The sequence below is a fragment of the Gymnoscopelus microlampas genome (genome assembly GCF_963454915.1).
Source record: "Gymnoscopelus microlampas genome assembly, chromosome: 19".
Lineage (NCBI taxonomy): Eukaryota > Metazoa > Chordata > Actinopteri > Myctophiformes > Myctophidae > Gymnoscopelus > Gymnoscopelus microlampas.
In genome coordinates this window covers 42971563-42985491 of record NC_139956.1, presented here as the reverse complement: position 1 = coordinate 42985491, position 13929 = coordinate 42971563, and the positions used below count along the sequence as shown (strand labels likewise).

The 13929-nt window shown below is 40.9% G+C and overlaps 1 protein-coding gene across 1 annotated transcript; it reads left to right on the top strand.

Moving 5' to 3' along the window:
• Positions 1–374: 374 nt before the first annotated feature.
• Positions 375–12580, top strand: mad2l1 (MAD2 mitotic arrest deficient-like 1 (yeast)). Its single transcript, XM_084042755.1, has 5 exons — positions 375–535; positions 4804–4950; positions 5994–6114; positions 9418–9521; positions 12145–12580. The coding sequence occupies exons 1-5, from the start codon at positions 472–474 to the stop codon at positions 12315–12317; spliced, it is 609 nt and encodes a 202-aa protein (XP_083898881.1). The 5' UTR covers positions 375–471; the 3' UTR covers positions 12318–12580.
• The last annotated feature ends 1349 nt before the right edge of the window (positions 12581–13929 follow it).

Sequence of the window (13929 nt, the reverse complement as noted above, 5' to 3'; positions counted from 1 at the left end):
TTCTAAACCGAGCTGTGTGATCCGGTTTAAGTGGTTCCGGGGGTTGGTTCCGGTTCGCGTCGCATTGTTTTTGTTCCCCACATAATACGAATCAATTTAGTTAATCTCGCTAGTCGCGCTAGGAGTCCGAATGAAAGACGGACATACCAAACCATTATTATTCCATAAGAAACGGAACCATTTTACCCATTTAAACCAAATGTAAAAACACGGGGAATCATTTTGGAGGTGCATGGCGCTGGTGGTTCCGGCCACCTGATGACGTAAAGTAATTTCCGCTTTCGACCGGATCAGAAGCCCGAAAATAGTGTCGATGCCTGGCTACTACGGCGCATGCGCGGCGGCGGCTCCAGTACAGTTCAGTTGCCATTTCAAACTGCGTGGCGGTTAAAGACACGGAAGGGGGAAAAAAAACATAGAGATTCATTGTTAAATTTAACGATAATAAAGTCAAATAAAAGCTCTTTAAACATGACCAGCACGCTGAAAGGAATCACCCTTAAAGGAAGCGCGGAGTTATGCGCCGAGTTTTTCTGTAAGTAGTGTTTTTAAACTAAAAAAGTCTCAAATGTGTTTTTCTTCTGTTGTTGCCGGGGGAAAATAGCAGACCTACAAGCCCACAAGGCGTCGCGGAGCAACGCCTTGAGAGCTTGTAGATCTGCCATTTTCCAGTAACACGCGGTTTGGTGACAAAGAATAAACGCGTTACCTCTTATCTGTCACTTTTGCATCACGTATTTGATTGAAATTCGAGTAAAAACGGATGCTTGTCTTTTTGTGTTATAATGAATGAATGAATCGCTGACATGTTTTACACAAAATGAAATGCAATGGTTCTCAACATATTTGATAATTTTTTGGTATGCAATAATAGGCCACGGACCCCTTGACACGATTACCTTTGATCTGCGACCCCTAGCCTTAGATCAAGACTCTCGTAGATGCATTTTATCGATTTTGACCCTTTTTTTTTTTTACGAGTCTCTTAGCGACAACCCCCCCCCCCCCCCCCAGATTGCTCTGGAATGTCAGCTCCAAAGCCCGTATTTCTCCAAACGTGTACAAAATGCTAAATATAAGGTGCTCACCCGCTTGCCCCAAATGTTAACTAGGTGGCCGGCGTGTTTGTGCAATGTGTTAGTCCATATTTTTCAATAGAGAAGTGTTTTAATCCCGACTGTGGCCGAACGCCATACCACCACCCCCCACCCCCTTTTTAATTCCTGTATACATTGAGTGTAATTCCGCCTTTCGCCGGATGCGCCCCGTCACTACCGCCCATTCCAACAGAATCGGCCACATACGGCATTAAAACACTTCTTTATTGACACATATGGACTAATTATTATACTTTACATAAACTCGCCGGGCACCTAGTTAACATTTCGAAAGCACCTCATATTTAGCATTTGTACATGTTTGGAGAAATACTAGCCATGGTTCACATATGACAGTCATGTTTCAGGGCTAGAGAAATACGAGCTTTGGAGCTGACATTCCAGGGCAAACTGGGTGGGGTGGTAGCTAAGACTCTCGTAGAGATGAAAATGTCAAAGTTGATAAAATACATCTACGACTACGAGAGTCTTTATCTAAGGCAGGGGTCTTCAACAGAGGGTCCGGGACCCCAAGGGGGTCCTCAGAGTTGCTACAGGGGGTCCGCCAAATCTTTGTGTGATAGGAGGCGTTGTGAGCTTGTAGATCTGCTATTTTTGGCAAAGAGGTGTAGGCAAAATAGGTGTAGAGGGGAAAAAAAGAGCAGACCACGTAAACAAAAAATGTTGAATCTGAAACACAATTTTATGCAATATAGAGGGGGTCCCTGCTTCATCTCTCTCTCAGCTAAGGGGGTCCTTGGCCTGAAAAGGTTGAAGACCCCTGATCTAAGGCTACCACGGACCCCTTGACACGATTACTTTTCATCTGCGACCCCCATCTACACTGTAAAAGCCTCAGTGTTCATTTAATATGCTGTAAAATCTCCAGTTACAGAACTGTATGGGGTCCATTTGGTCCCTAAACCCATCAGTCATTTAACTTGGTAACCCCTTAAGAATCCCTGGTGGGGGAGGGGGGTCCCACCTGCAGTGTCCCATTGTTAGTGGTTCTCAATGTGGGGTCCAGGGACCCCCAGGGGGACCTTAATGGGGTTCCAGTGGGGTCTCCAGCTAAATGATTGATAGTTAATCCTCACCATTTACAATTACATTATTAAACAAGTACATTTAGAAGTAAATATAACTAGAACATGTACAAAAATGTCTATTTTGATCAGAGTTTCACTGTTATCTCTATAGCTACCCATGCAGACATATAGACATAGACTTGTTTTTCTTGACCACAATGTTAAAGAATGCAATTTAGATGTTATTGAAACTAAGTACATTTACTGTAAGTACTGTAACGTAGGTACAATTTTGAGGTACTTTTACTTTACTGGAGTATTTCCAATTGCCAATACTTTTACTCTATCTCAGAGGCAAATATTGTACTTCTTACTCCACTACAATTATTTGAAAACTTTAGTTACTTAGTATATTTTGATTATTGTTATAAAACATACAATAACCACTATACATAGACTATTTGAAATTAGCAGATCTACAAGCTCACAACGCGTGGCATCGCGGTTCGTTGTGAGCTTGTAGATCTGCTATTTTCAAACATTTTTGGTATTTACTTACTTTTGATACTTTTTAAGTATATTTTGATGCCAATACTTTTGTACTTTTACTCAAGTAACTCCGTAAGAGCGTCTGCTAAATGCCTAAATTGTAAAACCTACAGTACATACTAGCCCATTGAGACCTGAAGCCGATTCTACATGTCTCCTAAATCTCAACTGTTTTCTGAAAAACGTATGTTTCTATATCAGTGGTGCTCAATCTTTTTCATGTCAAGGACCCCCAAAATGATACGTATTTGGCCGCGGACCCCCATCAAAATATTTTGTTCCAGGGACCCCCCAGAAGCAAAGATTTGAGTTAAAAATGTTCGCTTTAAAAAATATATATATATTCAAAGATTTGCACACATTTTCACAATTTTTCAAAAATAGCAGATCTACAAGCTCATAGCGCGGCACCGATAGCCCAAAGCGTAAAATAATGCTTTTTAGCTAAAATCTAAAAATGACACAGTTCCAGGTCTTAATGGGCTAGACCACACATGGGCAACATACGGCCCGGGGGCCGGACCCGGCCCTTTGACCATCTTAATCAGGCCCGCCAAGTCCTCAAAGAAAAACAAAATGACCCCCACCAAAAACGTACATTCTAAAAGGCTGCCATATGTTAATGGTTTTCAGAAAAATGTATTTAATTACTCCAATTAATATGAATTCATATGTACCATTTGAGTACTACCTGCATTCCTCCATCCGTATGTACTCAAATGTTTTATTATTATTTAACAGCGAAACGGTCAACCTTGAGTCCATATTTATAACACTATGCAATGCGTTTGATCAGTGACCTGAGTGGTGCATATCAGATAAGATAATGCTGTATAAATTTATAGGCTCATTTAAAAGTTGATACGGCATTGACGTGGATTGTTTTATGCAAGTCATCTTGTTATTGTAAGGCCAGAGTACAGAGTGATACAGAAAAGAAAAATTAACAGAACAATTTTCAGTTACAACATTTTGTAACTGAAAATTATTATTGTGAAAGCAAGTACCTTATCGTAAAGTAGTGTGGCATCATGGCATGTCTACCAAATCCATGTAGTTTTAACATAATTTAGCACTATATGTTTCAAGTTTCAATTGTACAACGTGTGGCCCCTCACTCACTTTATGGAAGTCAGTATGGCCCCCTGGAAATAAATCTTGCCCACCCCTGGGCTAGACGGCAAAGGAATTCTGGAACAAATGGCAAGACGACTTCGGACCAAATCATGTCAAACAATAAAAAAAAATGCTCTCAGATTGTGGTCCCAGAGTTAAAAAGCTGGGGGTACATTGCCTAAATGCATATTATCAATCAAGGGTTCCTTGCATTGACAGACAGTAGGTTGCAGTCGCCACAGTAGGTTGCATTCCATAGAAGCCATCATGTCTGAGCATGTAGATAGGTAGGCTATTGTCGGTTATTATTTTAACATTAAAAGTGTTCAAACTAGCTAGTGCAGGGGTCAACGTTTTCAGGCCAAGGACCCCCTAGCTGAGAGAGAGATAAAGCAGGGACCCCCTCCTCTATATTGTATAAAATTGTGTTTCAGATAAAACCTTTTTTGTTTACTTGGTCTGCTCTTTTTTCCCCTCTACACCTCTATACCTCTTTGCCAAAAATAGCCAATCTACAGAGCTTGTAGATCTGCTATTCTTGGCTAAAGTTCTCCTCAGAAAAGGGATGTTAGGGTTAAGGTAAAAAAAAATCATATCACACAAAGATTTGGCGGACCCCCTGTAGTAACTCTGAGGACCCCCTAGGGGTCCCGGACCCCCTGTTGAAGACCCCTGAGCTAGTGTGTTCAGAAGCATCTTCCATAGAACCCTATTGGTCTCGGATATTTCATAAAAGCAAAAGTTAAAGGCGCCTCAATCTGTGATTTCGTCATTGGCTGTATGTAAAACAGCAGGAACAATATTACCAAAACAACATTTCACATATTGTGTAACTTAATTGTTTGGGAAACAGCACAAGGGTGGTTTTATACATCACACATTACGACATGTGTTGGCCATACAAACAAACATTTTCACTCGTGCAATTATATTTAGCTTTAGTCCAGTAGATTGATAAGCACCTTGACTGTGCTTGCCTTTGCATGTTAGTAACATGCATACGATCTCCGCAGCGTTTGGCATCAACAGCATCCTCTACCAGCGAGGCATCTACCCCCCAGAGACCTTCACCCGGGTCACCCAGTACGACATGAGCCTGCAGCTCACCACCGACCCCAAGCTGAAGAACTACCTCACCAACGTGGTCACACAACTCACGGGTCAGTCTGGTTCAGGGCTGCTGCACTCCATGATTTCACTGGCAATTGTTCTATCAATTACTTTATTCTATTAAATGTATAATCGAGGAGTGTTTTATTTATGTATTTTTTCTTTTGTTTTTTCCAACCGCTCAATCGCGTCACAGAAGTGTGTTATTTATGTATTTTTTATTTGTTTTTCCAACCGATTAATCGCATCACAGAAGTGTTTTATTTATGTGTTTTTATTCGTTTTTCCAACCAATCCAGCCAAAAATAGGGCTACATTCTTTTATCAATTATTTAATTAAACTATTGATTATTTTTTATAGTCTGTCAAATTGATTAGTTTGAATACATGTTGCACCCTTACTTTAGTTTAATCTCTCTGGACAAAATGAGCTCCACCATTAGTCAGTTTGTTCTAAATAGGCCTAATTGAACCCCAACATGGTGAGCAGAGGTGGAGAGTTTCACAGACCACTGTGAGACATTCCACACTTCAGTTAGCTTGAATGGAAACGAAAAAGCAGATAAGTGCTCTAGTCTACTCTAATATCTGATATCTTTTCATATAAAGGTGCTTTTAGCAAAAGGTCTTGATTTATTTTCTTTGTATAAAAAAAGAACACTGTAATCTAATCTCACTATTATTCCTTCTTAATTTTTTGGGGAACTTTTGGATCAGACCTATGATATGATCTTATGATAACAAATCCAATCAATTACTCTACTGAAATGAGTCAATGCCACTGAATCTCGTACACCAAATCTAGCTTTTGGGATGTTTATGGGGGGCTCAAATAAAACAGTCATGTAAATGTTGCCGAATGCCAAATCTATAGATTTAGCATTTATAGATCAAGTTGAATGATAGCAGGCTTGTTAAATGTGAACATGAGTGTGTTCTGGGTAGGTGTACTGTACCACATGCCCAACCGGTAACCCATTAAGACACTTTCATGTCAAGGACCCCCACACATAATTGGCTGCAGACCCCCATCTGAAATAGTTTTTTCTTGCCCACTCACTGGTGTATGTTGGTATTGTGTATCCTGTTGCAGAGTGGCTGTTTGAGTGCACGGTGCAGAAGCTGGTGCTGGTGATCACATGTCTGGAGACCAACGAGGTGCTGGAGAGATGGCAGTTTGACATCGAGTGTGACAAGTCGGCCAAGGAGAGCAGGTAAAACACGCTTACACTAGTGACATCATTGGCCTTGATAGGCTCTATGCACAGCAGCCATATTATCACTTCCTTCACAGGTGCTACCACCTATAACCGCTGATTATATAGCAGCATGAGTTTCAGAAAACTGTTGTAGAATCCCCAGAAGCAAAGATTTGAGTTAAAATGTTCACTTAAAAAAAAACATAATAATAATGTTTATTTATTTTTTATTTTTTTTAAAACTTTGTTTATTGGGTTTTTCCATAGCAGTTTTCAGCATTAAATGCATATAGCAGCGTACAGAAAAGCTTTTTAAAGCAGCCAATAAAATAAAAAAGCTCAATACGGATTCCATTATCACCCCAAGACATGAAGACGTAAAATTAAAGATACAAAATTAATAGAAAATATATATACATATAAAAGGATATATAAACAAACACAGACCGAACAAGACAAAAACAAAAACAAACAAAACAAAAACACCAGTCAAACAATTGATTGATGTACTTTATTTAGTAAGACATGAGAACAGTACATGACAGTACATAACAGTACATGGAAGTACAAATTCGCAATACAAGGTCTACTAAACTGGATAGCTCAGTTAAGCACGTAGCTTGTTTAAGATGAGATCCCCACGCACACAAATCATGATGACATATAAGAGACAGACAGATATACACACTACTATACAGAATGTCATACAATCAGTTTACAGGTTACTGGTATGAAGGGTGAGAAATATGTACAAAAAAAGAAAGATAGAGGGGGGGGGGGGGGTAGGTTAGGTTAGGACATGGGGTAGGTTAGGACTTGGACAGGGGCCATTTGAATTACAGCCTCCTGAAGGTGTATCTTTAGGGCATTTTTGAAAGTGAGTAGGGTTTTACACTCCTTTACTCCTTTTGGTAGGGCATTCCACATTTTAGATGAATAGCATGAGAATACATATCCATATCACATTCAAAATCCGCTTTACAGCACCACACCCCCGCCACAGCAAACCCAACATATCAATGCTCCACCAGACCTCATATATCCGTATCCCTGATCAGAGATGGATTCAAATTCCGGACAAATTGAAAGAATGGACCCCATACTTTCTCAAACCTACTGGAGGAGCCATTCAATGACAATCTTATCTTTTCTAGTTTTAGACAATACAGGATGTCTCTTATCCAATGAGTCTGAGAGGGGGAAGTAGGTGATGTTTCTTTATTTTTCAAAGATGTCCACACATTTTCAAGATTTTTCAGAAATAGCAGATCCACAAGCTCACAGCGTGGCACGAGCTTGTAGATCTGCTATGTTTGAATAGCCAAAGAAATCTAAAATGACACGGATACGTTCCCGGATTGAATGGGTATAAGGAAAATAGAAGAACACTGTGCTGTATTCATGGTTTTCTGGTGTCTTTTTGATGATGTGCACACTGTATCATTTTATTTACACTGTCTCATCACAAGAACCGCTCACCCATAGGCAGGTTTGTCTCATGATGGCATCCGTTAGTTCCTGCACAGAAAGATACTCTGTTCTATTATATAGTGTGTGTGTGTGTGTGTGTGTGTGTGTGTGTGTGTGTGTGTGTGTGTGTGTGTGTGTGTGTGTGTGTGTGTGTGTGTGTGTGTGTGTGTGTGTGTGTGTGTGTGTGTGTGTGTGTGTGTGTGTGCGTATAGAATAACAAGACGGCAGTAAACGATGTGTGTGTGTGCCTTTTCTTGTCCTGACCTGATTATTTGTCTGCAATCATTGAAAAATAGTGTTTATTCATAATGCTTGTCCATCTCAACGACCCTCATTTATCAAATGGGCGTGCGGTCATCTCAACACAACTGTCGGCATTAACCCATTAAGACCGGGAACGCATCTGTCATTTTAGATTTTAACCACTTTAACCATTATCTTATACTTTGGCTATTCAAAAAAAAATTAGCAGATCTACAAGCTCATAGTGCGGCACTCGGTGCCACGCTATGAGCTTGTAGATCATAGCGTGTAGAAAAAAATCATTATCATAGTCTTTGAATATATATATTTTTTAAAGGGAACATTTGTTACTCAAATCTTTGCTTTTGGGCATCCTAAACATGTACAATTTTTGTTTACAAAATGATATGTATTTGGCCCCAGACCGCCATCTCAAAATATGTTGTTCCAGGGCCCCCCCCAGAAGCAAAGATTTTAGTTCGCTAATGTCGCTTTAAAGCAATATTTTCAAGATTTTTCGAAAATAGCAGATCTACAAGCTCATAGCGCGGCACTCGGTGCCACGCTATGAGCTTGTAGATCTGCTATTTTTGAATAGCTAAAGTATAAAAAATAATGGTTAAAGTGGTTAGTCAATTTGATGTGAGGGCACCCACCGCCCAAAGTCTTGTGCACGCAAATTATTTTCATCATAGACATCCAGACAATCTGAAGGGCATCTCCGTATGCATCAGCCACAGATATCACATAACACAGTTAGTGGGTTATGTGTTCAAAATGTTTTTTAAAAACTGCATGTGGCAAATAAAGGTTGATTGATTGATTGCAGTGTTTCCCTGGCTATATATACATCCATGTACATATAAAATGTAAAGTTCTCAGTCGCCATGACTATTTTCAGTCATGTGGATTACATAGAAGCCAGCATGTCTTCTCTAGAAGGGGCCCAGGAACTCTCTGGGTTCCTTGAGAGGGTTCCAAATAGTCCCTTACCGGTCTGTAACTCTCAGAGTTACGGGGGTCCTTGAAATTAAAAGAACCGCTGATCTGAGAATAAATAAAATTGACAAAAATATTATGAAACTAGTGCAACATCGACTGAAGCATTCTCTAATACTAAATTATTGATTACGGTAAAGGACGTATCGCAATGTGATACATTATAGACTGGCATCCTCGCCGATGCCAGCATTTTAGGCAGCTTTTCTGATACTATAGGAACAATTCTACAGCAGTGGTTCTCAAACCTTTTCATGTCAAAATGATATGTATTTTGCTGCGGACCCCTATGTCAAAATATTTTGTTCCAGGGCCCCCCCCTGTTGTTGATGTTTGCTTTAAAACATTTTATATTCAAAGATTTTCACAATTCTTTTAAAATAGCAGATCATAGTGCGGCACTCGGTGCCACGCTATGAGCTTGTATATCTGCTATTTTTGAATAGCCAAAGTATAAAAGGTTAAAGTAGTTACACTTAATGATGCTATATTAACACACCCTGGAACTCCCCCCTCCCAAGGACCCCTGGGGGTCCCCGGACCCCACTCTACAGTAAACATGACGTGCTGTTGTAATGTGTGTGTGTGTGTGTGTGTGTGTTGCAGCGCCCCCAGGGACAAGTCCATCAAGGTCATCCAGGATGAGATCCGCTCTGTCATCAGACAGGTCACCGCCACCGTCACCTTCCTCCCCCTGCTGGAGACGGCCTGTAAGTACAGCTGGATAAAGAGCTCTTGTTCCATTAATTACATGCCAGATATTCTGTCAAAGTAAACAAACCTCAATATCTAGGCGTAGAAACGCATATTTCTCATTAAAGCACCACTTCACCCATTTTCAACCTATATGAAGATGCTATCCTCATATTATTGGTCCTCACGAATGCTCATAAGATGGCACCATTTCTACTCACACACTGGTCTCTGTGGACGGTTCAGAAATGTGTCTACCAGTGATGTCATCCGTAGACGAGTGCGTTCATTTCAAACAAAATTTCACAACTTTTTTTAAAAATGATTCTTTATTCATATTTTATACATTTTTAATGCAAGAACAATGGCTGTTTTTTGGCATCCATTTCAGCATCCTAACTTTCCAGGAAGAGAAAAGCTGTAGTTTCTATTAGCTTGGAATTCCTATTATATAAAATGATGTCATATCAATGATGTCATCACTGAGACAGAGTGAGTAGACATAAATTGTGGCTAGGGGTGAGTGCGGATATTTCGTTAACCTACTAAATGAGGCTGCCACTACTAAAAATTTTCCAAATAATATTCAGTTATTGGCAATCCTTTTTTTTCCTCCATATTATATCATGTCTTAATAAAATGTTGCTTTTAACAAGCAAAGCAAGCAGGCACCGATCCCGTGGGTGCTCCAAGGCTCGAGCACCCACATGAGACAGCGAGCACCCACTGGGAATGAGGCGGTCGGACGGTTAAAATGCTTTGTAACGTGTGCATTGTGCAGGATGCATGACACCTGGTCTTATACCGCACGCAATTCTGAAACGGATTTCTGTCATTCTAACTCTCTCTCTCTCTGTAATCTTCAAAGTCTGATTCTTAGTTCCTTGTGCCAGTTATCATCCGCCGATAATCCAATTGTACGACTTGATGTGTAGCCTACACAGTACATTCACTCTGTTTCTCTTTGTCGCTCTCCCTCTCTCTCTCTCCCCGTCTCTCAAAGCCATAGAGAGAGAGAGAGAGCACAGCAGAATAGCCAAAGAAATCTTAACCCATTAAGACCTGAAGCCGATTCTAGAAGTGTCATCTAAATCCCAACAGTATTCTGAAAAAAACGTATGTTTCTATATCAGTGGTTCTCAAACTTTTTCATGTCAAGGACCCTCAAAATGATATGTATTTAACCGCGGACCCCCATCTCAAAATATTTTGTTCCAGGGACCCCCACAAGCAAAGATTTGAGTTAAAAATGTTCGCTTTAAAAGAATATATATTCAAAGATTTGCACACATTTTCACGAATTTTCAAAAATAGCAGATCTACAAGCTCGTAGCGCGGCACTCGGTGCCACGCTACGAGCTTGTATATCTGCTATTTTTGAATAGCCCAAAGTGTAAAATAATGCATTTTAGCTCAAATCAAAAAATGACACAGTTCCAGGTCTTAATGGGTTAAGACCTGAAGCCGATTCTAGAAGTGTCATCTAAATCCCAACAGTATTCTGAAAAACGTATTTTTCTATATCAGTGGTGCTCAAACTTTTTCATGTCAAGAACCCTCAAAATGATATGTATTTAACCGCGGACCCCCATCTCAAAATATTTTGTTCCAGGGACCCCCACAAGCAAAGATTTGAGTTAAAAATGTTCGCTTTAAAAGAATATATATTCAAAGATTTGCACACATGTTCACGATTTTTCATAAATAGCAGATATACAAGCTCATAGCCGCGCTATGAGCTTATATATCTGCTATTTTCTCAAATCAAAAAGTGACACGGTGCGTCCCAGGTCTTATTGGGTTAATGAACTGGAGGCGTGTGCACATAAAAACATAATTTTAACAATTTCTGTACACTTTAAAAAAAAAAACTTCCTCCTAGTATAAACATAATACCTGATGATTATGCTTTAGGGGGGGGGGGGGGGATCACTGAAAATCACGGCACCCCGTCCTTAAAACCCCTTCCCACGGCCCTGAACATACTGGTTAACAGTCCAAAGATGATGTATTACTGTTGTACTATAAGTGTTGACATCAGGATGAATACAGCCATACTAATTGAAATGGCACTTTAAATAATGCTAACTAACTTACCTGACATAAAACAAAACATACATGGTTACAAAGGCTACCCTACCGCCCTACTGGAAAACAGGGGGAAAGGGCATTAACCAAAAAGGCTTTCCACCCCTACCATTTTCTGGACTGTTGGCATTTCGTTTAAACATGGGCCTCTTCCTTACTTCCTTCACAGTTCTTACCAATTATACTAATTAAGGCTCTGTTCCATTTCATTTCAAGGACGGGTCCATTTGGTTCCATTTGTACACTCTCAGTTACACGTCCGTAAGGGGCCATTTGGAACCCCCTCAAGGAACCATGAGGGTCCCTGGACCACACTTTGAGACCCTCGGTGCCGCGCTATGAGCTTGTATATCTGCTATTTTTAAATAGCCAAATTGTTAAATAATGCTTTTTTTAGCTCAAATCAAAAAGTGACACAGATGCGTTCCAGGTCTTAATGGGTTAAACGTGACATGACGCGGACGCGTTCCCGGTCTTAACGGATTAAGAGTCAAAATGTCCCACCGTGTGACGTCTAACGGTGAATTATCGAACCCCCCCCCCCTCCCCCAGGTTCCTTTGACCTCCTGGTCTACACGGACAAGGACCTGGACGTGCCCGCCCAGTGGGAGGAGTCTGGGCCGCAGGTCATCAACAACTCCGAGGAGGTCCGCCTCCGCTCCTTCACCACCACCATCCACAAGGTCAACAGCATGGTGGCCTACAAGAGGACCGACTCTGTCTAGACCCCCCGCCCCCCCTTTTACCACCCACCCACTCCCATGTAGTCTGTTGTTTCTCAACCTTTTTTGAATCTCAAGGACACCCCTCCCCAAGTTTGATATACATTAGACCATGATGGACCCTCTTTTGATATACATGTGGTTGTTGTTGTCGGGCAGAAATCTCTTAACCCATTAAGACCTGAGTCCGATTCTTAAATGTTTTCTAAATCCTAACAGATTTTTGAAAAAAATATTACAAATATTTTTTTTTTACGATTTTTCAAAAATAGCAGATCTACAAGCTCATAGCGCGGCACTCGGTGCCGCGCTATGAGCTTGTATATCTGCTATTTTTGAATAGCCAAAGAAGTCTTTTCGTAAATCCACGTCCTACTTGATCATACTACAGCGTCGCACGAAAGTATCAAAAGTAGCAGATCGACAAGCTCGAAATGCGGCGCGAAATGACACATTTTGAGCTTGTAGATCTGCTACTTTTGCAGAAAAACACATTTGATCCTGAAAAGTAACAGTTTTGGACATATGAGGTTTCCACCCGACAGAGACGATATACAATACTATATTTACATATATATATATTTTTGAGTGGTGCCAGCCACTCCTACACTTGACCGTGTGTGTGGGTCTGTCCGTTTGAGCACGGCCTCAACAGCTGCAGCTGATTGCAACACAAGGATGCAACCAGTTACACTAATTCAAAGGCACCACTCTCTTCACACTGGGTGTGTTTTTTTTAATTTTCATTACTGGGTTCCTAATCTACACTGTAAAATCCTCCGTGTTAGTTTTAACTCTTGAGAGTGTACAAATGGAACCATTTGGTTCCATTTGTACACTCTCCCAAGTTATAGACGTGCAAGGGTCCATTATGGCTAATGAATGACGCTGGGGAAACCCTCTGGAACCCCCTGGTGGGGGGGGGGGTCCTTGAACCCCACGTTGAGAACCAGTGATCTAGCCCCCCACCCCATTTACCGCAGACTCTCGTCTAGCCCCCCCTAGACCTCTCAACTGTATATACGTAGAAGTTGGACACTTGTCAAATATTGAGAAGCTGTAGCGCTTGTTACTACCTCTTCGCCCTATGTCCTTTTCTCTCCCCGTCTTCCATCGTCTCATCTCAGCTTAGCTTCACTCTTTCCTTTTCTCACGATCCCACCCGTGGGGTACCGATCCACAGGTTGAGAACCTCTGCTCTTCGCTGAACTTGTCCTTTTGTCTCTGTGCTATAAACCAATAGTCTCTTCAGCTAATTACGATGTAAATATTTTCTTGTCAACAATGGCGTTTCCTTGTATTTTGTTGTTTCTTTTTCTCTCTTTTTTATGTGGTTTTTCTTTCATCACGTTCCCTGTCTCTGTTGTCACACCTAGTGGTTTATGTGTTATTCTCATGGAATACCAGGAGGAGCCTCATTTACATGTATTAAAAGCAGTGGTGGAAAAAGTACCGTACTCATATTTTTTTCTTACGTAAAAGTATCAATACTGTAGTGTAGAAATACTCTGTTAGGTCGCGGTCACACCAAACTATGGTTGCCCGCTGTTCAACCAGGTTGTGCAGCCCGTTTTGTATGGCATGTACCAGCAGGCGTATAGTGTGCACAACACGC